Here is a 7866-nt window from a genome sequence, read left to right on the forward strand (position 1 = left end):
GTTGTCAGTTCCAGTCAAAGAAAAACACAGTCCATCCAATAATCAAAATAATAAGATTAGAGAGTGCTTACTGTTGAGTCAGCTGAGGAGGAAGGGGATTCATCCTGTTGTGTTGAAATTGCCTGTGATTAAAGGAACACGTTGCCTTGGATCGGTCGAGTTGGTTTTTGAAAAGCGTTTGTAACCGTTTTTTATAAAATGCATATGGGTAGAAAGATGTTGTAAAAGTAGAATACAATGATCCACACAAACATGCCTCGAAATTGCGTGGTTTTCCTTTTACCTTGTCGACTAACACGTCAGCCATTTATGGGGGTCAAAATTTTGGGGTCCGCCCGATAGTCCGAAGGTCCGTTAGTCCGAAGGTGCAATAGTCCGAAGGTTCGATAGTCCGAACGCACAAATTTTCCATAAGAGGGGGTTCATTAGTCCGAAAATGTAATAGAGTTCGTTAATCCGAACATATGATGCGATAGTCCGAAGGTTCATTAGTCCGAAGGTTCATCGATCCGAAGGTTTACTGGTCCGAAGGTTCGGTAGTCCGAATTTAAAAAAGGTTAGTTGGTCCGAAGGTTCGATAGTCCGAAACAAAAACGAGGTTCAACAGTCCGAAGGTTCGTTATTCCGAATCGACGATAAGGTTCGATAGTCCGAATCGACGACAAGGTTCGATAGTCCGAATCGACAATAAGGTTCGATAGTCCGAACTGACAATAAGGTTCGATAGTCCGAATCGATAATAAGGTTCGATTAAGGCTCGAAAGACGCACACCGTGGGGAAATTTAAATAAGAAGTTCATTTTGTTCATAGATATAAATTAAAATAACTGAAATAACTAGATCGGCCGCGTGTACATACACGGGTTCTGGCATGGGTCCCCCATTGGCCTATCTCCCCTGTTCACTTTCTGTGCGTTGCCGTGGTCACGTGACTTGTTGCCGTCGGCACGTGACATTTAGCGCGTCCAAAGCCTATCTCCCGTGTGCATTTTCTGCGCGTCAGCTTTCGAACGTGAAATCGTTACCGCGTCCATGGCGAACCAAAATAAATTCTACACAGGCAATGGCGCGTGTGTATTGTCGATTCGGACTATCGAACCTTATTGTCGATTCGGAATAATGAACCTTATTGTCGATTCGGACTGTCGAACCTTATCGTCGATTCGGACTGTCGAACCTTATTGTCAATTCGGACTGTCGAACCTTATTGTCGATTCGGACTATCGAACCTGATTGTCAATTCGGACTACCGAACCTTCGGAATATTTAACCTTATCCTATTTTCGGACTAAAAGGCCATTCGGACTATCGAACCTTCGGACTGTCGGACCTTCGAACTATTGAACCTTCGGACTAACGAACCTTCGGACTAACGGACCTTCGAACTATTGAACCTTCGGACCATCGAACCTTCGGACTATCGAGCGGTAACCAAAATTTTGACTCTCATAAATGGCCGACCATGTTAGTTCGCACAGTAGAAGGAAAACCACGCAATTTCGCGGCAAACTTGTGTGGATCATTGTATTCTACTTTTAAAACATCTTTCCAACCATATGCATTTTATAAAAACGGTTACAAACGCTTTTGTTTTGACCAACTTGTCCGATCCAAGGCAACGTGTTCCTTTAAGATAGGCAGTTTGTAAACCTAAGTGATTGTGCAAAACTTTTTCTAGGAAAAACCAAGCGTATAAACTATATAATAATAGTAACACGCTCTAAGCGCTCAGAGGAACAGAAGAATGATTATGTATGATGAATTGAACAGATATGTTTTAAGAAGAGTCTTGAAACTTGAGATAGTGGTGGCTCGTTTGATATGTAGAGGGAGATTGTTTCATAAATGAGGTGCTGCAAACAGAAAACTAGTTGCTCTATCTTCTAGACGGTTACACACCTGTATTCCGACACCCCTATGTTCCGACACCCCTATATTCCGACATCCCTATATTCCGACACCCCTATATTCCGACACCCCTACACGTATGTTCCGACAACTGAATCTATATTCCGACACACCTATGTTCCGACACCCCTATATTCCGGCACGCCTATGTTCCGACACCCCTATGTTCAGACAAGTTGTTTTCACACATTATTACTCAGTTGATCAATAACAAAAACACAACTTGTTTTACGCCAGGTTTCCCAGTAAATTTCGGCCGGGATTAGGTTTGAACACTCATAAGATTAATTTGTACTGTTTTAAAAAGTGATGGAATCATGCATGCATTTAATTTTTGTGTGGTTTATACACATGAGTATGGCTCCTCGAGGTAGCTGGCAATAAAATACTCGGTACTTTGCTATTGTTAGGTGGTGTCTGTGTTGATAACATTTCATGAGCCTTCAATTTATAAAAATAATAAAGGCAATGCTGTAAAATGGTGAAAGTGGCATACAGCGCTTGTGACGTATGTGCAATGAGAAAATAGTGTGAACATCAATGTTAACAGATTTGGTCGACTGTTAAGTTAACTTGGAAATTGCTTGCTTGAAATATATATCTCAACAATTTGAGGCAAAGACAGACAAAGTGGCCTCTGTTGATGAAGAAAAACTTATTAGCACTACTAAGTCTGTATAAATATATAACCTTCCCGTATACTAGCTCACTCGGACCTGTTTAGCAGATGCTTTATTGTGTGAACTGTGCATGGCTATCCGTTTCACTGCATGATATAATTTACAAATTCTCTAAATATTCAAATTATAAAACTTTATAATTTAAAGTTTGATTAAAATGAAAATGCCATTGTGGCACATTTGCTCCATAATCAAAACCAAGGCCAAGGCGGTGGCTGGGGCTGATAGAGCCTATGGCTGAGGGTTGCTGTGGCTGTGAGGCATATTGGCTGTGGTGTGGCTAAGGCTGTGGCTGAGCCCTTACCAAAATTTCCAATTCATTTCCAATTGAATATTTCAGTTGGAACCAATTGGATATGTTCATTGGATATTGGCACAAACCAATTGGAACCAATTGGAAATAATTTGAAAAATCTCACGCATAGCTGGCCTCTGGACTTGGCATCTCTGGAAGAGAAAAGCGCGCCATTCCATACGAAACCGGAAATGGCCACCTCGAATTGCCGTGTCTAATCCATCTTTGCGTTTACACTTGTATTTGAATCCACATTGCCGGGACCTTAATCCACCTACTTGTAATTGGCCTACTTGTCAAGAGGACTACTGATCATTTGGTCCCTTTTAGTAAGCATAATTCAGCTGATGCTCATTTTGTATTGTCATCGATCCATGGATGAAGAGATGTCATGGAGGTGTTCGTCAATATTAACGGATTTGAAAAAAAGTAGGCTATGAATGCTGTTATTATCTCGATGAGGTGACAAAACACATAAATGGAAGTAGGTCGGTTGAAATTACCTAATAACAGAAAAGCGAGTTGTTTACAGTGGACGCTTGGTGCTTGGAGCTGTTACACAACCATTTTGTTGCACAGGCCTGACAAGATGTTGAAGACGCCGATATTGGTGATGTTGCTGGGATATGTCGCTCAGGCGGCTGTTATGCAAGCAGTAAAAGTGTTTTGTTCTTGTAGTTTTAACTGATTTACCTCTCATATGCACCTTACTTTCTCTTCATCAAACATTATTGCTTTAAATGTTTTGTTTGTACGCCCTGGCTGGCCTCGCCCCCATGGGTTTTGACATGGTCCCATATTGGTGTGTGTGAGTGTGTTGGCGGGCAAGTATGAAATACAAAGCAAGAACAGAGGTACTTAAAACACTATGTTTATTTAAAATGCAAAAGACAAAGGTAGTAAGTTACACAGTGGTTAAGGCATATTGGATGTGGCTGAGGCAGTGGTTGAGAGTGTTGCTGAGGCTGTGGCTGAGGCTCTGGCTGTGGCTAAGGCTGTGGCTGATGGAGGCTCTGGCTGAGGTTGGCTTTTGCTGTGGCTGCGGCTGAGGCTTATTGGCAGTGACTGAGAGTGTGGCTGAGGCTGATGTGGCTGACCGAGGCTATGGCTGATCGAGGCTGTGGCTTAGTGTGACATGTGGTTGTTGCTTTGGCTGAAACAGCTGTGTTTGAGGCTGCCGAGGCTATGGCTGAGTGCGGCTGAGGCGCTTTATATCGGAACCAATTGGAAACAATTTGAATAATCTCACGCATAGCTGGCCTCTGGACTTGGCATCTCTGGAAGAGAAAAGCGCGCCATTCCTTACGAAACCGGAAATGGCCATGTGGCTGTGTTTGAGGCTGCCGAGGCTATGGCTGAGTGCGGCTGAGGCGCTTTTTAGGCAGTGGTTGTGCGAGAGTGTTGAGGCAGTGGCTTTTGATCATCGTGTGTGTTGAGCCAGAATAAGTCCATAGCAACACAGCCATACCCATATAGCCACAGCTGCCATAAATAGAACTCCTTTCAACTTATCGGGTTGAAATCCTTTGTAAAACAAGAGTTTGAATGGAAACAACATGGCTCCCCACTTTTTCCCAAGCATGTATTGTTAGCACCCTACAGCACACCCTCCCAGTATATCACAAGCTTTGGTTGTCAAAGGTTGCATCATTCACAGTATAACCATGGAGGTAGTCCATGGTATAACCATGGTTAAAGTGTAGAACTCATATGTCATTAAAGTACACTAGCATTTACATCAATGGAAGAAGAAAGGATTGGATAAATTTATGTTTGTCAAAAATGCATCAAAGCCCCTGCGCTGTTGTTCACCCATCTTCCACAATGCAACACAGCTTGTGGCTGGGTGTGGGCCCTTTGCGGAACTCGCACTTTATTCACCCACAGCTGTTTCACGACCGCGGCAAGCGAGTCTGTGTCATTGATATAGCGCATTCGAACTCCTTCTTTTCGTTCCTCTTCGGTTCATCTTTGTTCTTCTGTCTGGAAAGTTCAGATTGGCCTACTTGTAAAGAGGACTACTGATCATTTCGTCCCTTTTAGCAAGCATTATTCAGCTGCTGCTCATATTTTGTACTGGTAATCGTTTCATGGAAGACGAATTGCCATGCCTGACGATGCACTGCCCCCGCGGGGTTGTCCTCTCTCTTGCAGCTGCGACTGTGGCTGAGAAGTTGGATTCTTGCATGGCAGTCTCTGACACAGTTGTTGTAGACATACGGGGAGGGGGCTGACACAGGGGTGGGGGCTGCTACTCGCAATTTCCTCCTCTGCCTCTTCTGTTGCAGCAAGGAATTAGTGCGCCTCTCTTCAGCTTGGTGGACCCCTGTGGCAACTGTCTGCCTCCAGGCGCTGCGTTCTTGAGCAGCTTCCTCCCAGCTGTTGGGGTCTATGCCTGCTTGCCTCATGAAAGTGCGCCATATCGGATTGCTCTTGGCAGCCGATGGGCGTCCATCCTGTGGACGCGACTGAGCCATCTGAGGCGGCGCTGGCTCAACATGGCGAACATGCTGGTTGAGTGGGCACGTTCTAGGACTTCAGTGTTTGGAACTTTCTCTTGCCATGTAATACCCAAGATGCCGCGTAGGCAGTGCAGGTGGAAGCTGTTCAGCCGTTTTTCTTGTTTGATGTAGGTGGTCCAGGACTCACTGCCGTATTAAATTTAAGGATGATGTCACGAATCGGTAAAGTGTACAGCGTAAACCACTGCGGGCGGAGTACCGACCCCTGTGGCACAGAGTAGTTCAAAACAACAGGGTCGGATATCGCAGTGCCAATACATACATGCTGAGTCTACTGTGGAGATACGATTTGCACCATACTAGGGCTGTGTCATCTATGCCTAGGTGATTCTGGAGCCGACAGAGAAGGATGTTATGATCAACAGTGTCAAAAGCAGCACTCAAGTCTAGCAGGACTAGTGCTGTAAGGTTACCATTGTCCATTGCAGAGAGAATATCATTCCTCACACGGACTAGTGCAGCCTCGGTCCCATGGAAAGGCTTGTATGCTGACTGGAACACGTCGGACAGGTTGAAAGTATGAATGTGATCAGAAATACGTGATGTATGAATGTGATCAGAAATACGTGATGACACTACTCGTTTGATGACTTTTCCAAGATATTTCAAGTTTGCAACCGGTCTGTAGTTTTTGAATATCTCCTTGTCCAGGTTTGGTTTCTTGATGAGAGGCCTGATGTAGGAAACTTTGAGGCTATCGGGGAAACAACCGGAACTGAGAGATTCGTTTACAAGCTTAGTGATGTAGGGTACAAATATATCAATGTTTTGCTTTATCATGGATGTTGATACAGGAGGTCATGGAGATATGGCAGGAGAGAGGGTTTCCCAAGTTTAATGACATCAGGTGTTATCCCATCATCAGCACCCGGGGCCTTGCCGCATTTGAGGCTCTCAATGGCTTTGCCAAGCTCCTCTTGAGTAGGTTCCATATCGAGCTCCTTCGTCACAGGCAGGCTTGCGATGCCGTTCAGAGCCTCCTCCGACACTGTGTTTTCTGTTGCATATAACTCCATGTAGTGCTCAGCCCATCTTTCCATCTGTTTGCTGCTGTCGGTGATGACTTCAGGATTTGAGAGGTGCTGTTTTTATAATGGAGGGTCCTGTGGCTTGTTTGATTCCCTCGTACATGCCCATGATGCCACCTGTGTCGGAGACAACCTGTATGGTGGAGGAAAGTTTGAGCCAATAGTTGTTTGTGCAGCATCATGCGGTTTGCTGGGCCTTGCTCCTAGCTTTTCTTAGATTCTCAAGATTCCTGGGCGATGGATTCTCTTTGAACTTGAGAAAGACGTAGCGCTTGGCCTCTATAACCTGCTCCATCTCCGCTGCATTTGCCTCAAACCAGTCTACGTTCTTCCTCACTTTTTTGCCGTATGCTGCGAGGGCTTTGTTGTAAATGGTGTCACGCAGACAGTTCCACTTGTCCGCAGCACTTTGCTGATTGGAAGAGGAGAGTGCTTGATCAAGAGAGGTGAGGAAGAGCTTGGTGATATTTGGGTCTTTGGAGCGGCTGGCGTTGATCTTGGGCCGTGCCTTCGGCTTGGCGTGGTGGATCTGCCTCGGCTGTAGCTTGACCTTACTAAGAATGAGGGAGTGATCCGTGTCACAGTCTGCACTGTGAAAGGTGCGGGTGAAGCGGATGGAGCTGAGTGCCTCTCTTCTAGTAATGATGAGATCAAGCTGGTGCCAGCGCTTAGATCTTGGATGTCTCCAGGAGACCCTGTGCAGTGGCTTGGTCTGGTGTTGGTAATGCAGAGCTGATGGTAGCAGCACACATTCTAGCAGTCTCTTCCCATTTTCATTCATGCTCACCACTCCAAAGTGTCCAAGGCAGTCTGGCCAGGATTCATGGTCGACACCAACCCTAGCATTGAAATACCCCAGGAGGAACAGGTGCTCGTTCTTTGGGATTGTGCTGATGGCCATGTCAAGCTCCTCATAGAACTTGTCTTTGGACTCGGGGAAGAGCAGAGTGTTGGGGCATAAACGCTCAGCAGATTGGCTGTTCCGCTGCTGGTGGATAAGCTGATGGCGAAGATGCATTCTGAGCCTCCTGTCGGTGGTACAGTTGTAGCAATTAGCGTGTTTTTTTTTCAAAGCAAGAACAAAGGTACTTAAAACACTATGTTTATTTAAAGTGCAAAAGACAAAAGTAGTAAGTTCCACAGTGGTTAAGGCATATTGGATGTGGCTGAGGCAGTGGCTGTGGCTGAGGTTGGCTTTGGTGTGGCTGTGGCTGACGTACATTGGCAGTGACTGAGAGTGTTGCTGAGGCCACGGTATAATCATGGAGGTAGAAATATTTCTGCCTCTATGGTATAACCATAATTAAGGTGTATAACTCATATGTCATTAAGTACATTTGCATAAGGAGTGTACATCCATGGAAGAAGGGAGGATTGAATAAATTTATATTTTGTTAGAAATTTTTCAAAGCCCCTGCACTGTTGTTTCCATC

General features: G+C 45.1%; 1 protein-coding gene across 1 annotated transcript; it reads right to left on the reverse strand.

Moving 5' to 3' along the window:
- Window positions 1–6611: 6611 nt before the first annotated feature.
- On the reverse strand, window positions 6612–7451 carry LOC139953368 (uncharacterized). Its single transcript, XM_071952876.1, has one exon. It carries the CDS (start codon window positions 7449–7451, stop codon window positions 6612–6614), a length of 840 nt encoding a protein of 279 aa, XP_071808977.1.
- Window positions 7452–7866: the final 415 nt, after the last annotated feature.

The sequence above is a fragment of the Asterias amurensis genome, chromosome 21 (assembly GCF_032118995.1).
Source record: "Asterias amurensis chromosome 21, ASM3211899v1".
Lineage (NCBI taxonomy): Eukaryota > Metazoa > Echinodermata > Asteroidea > Forcipulatida > Asteriidae > Asterias > Asterias amurensis.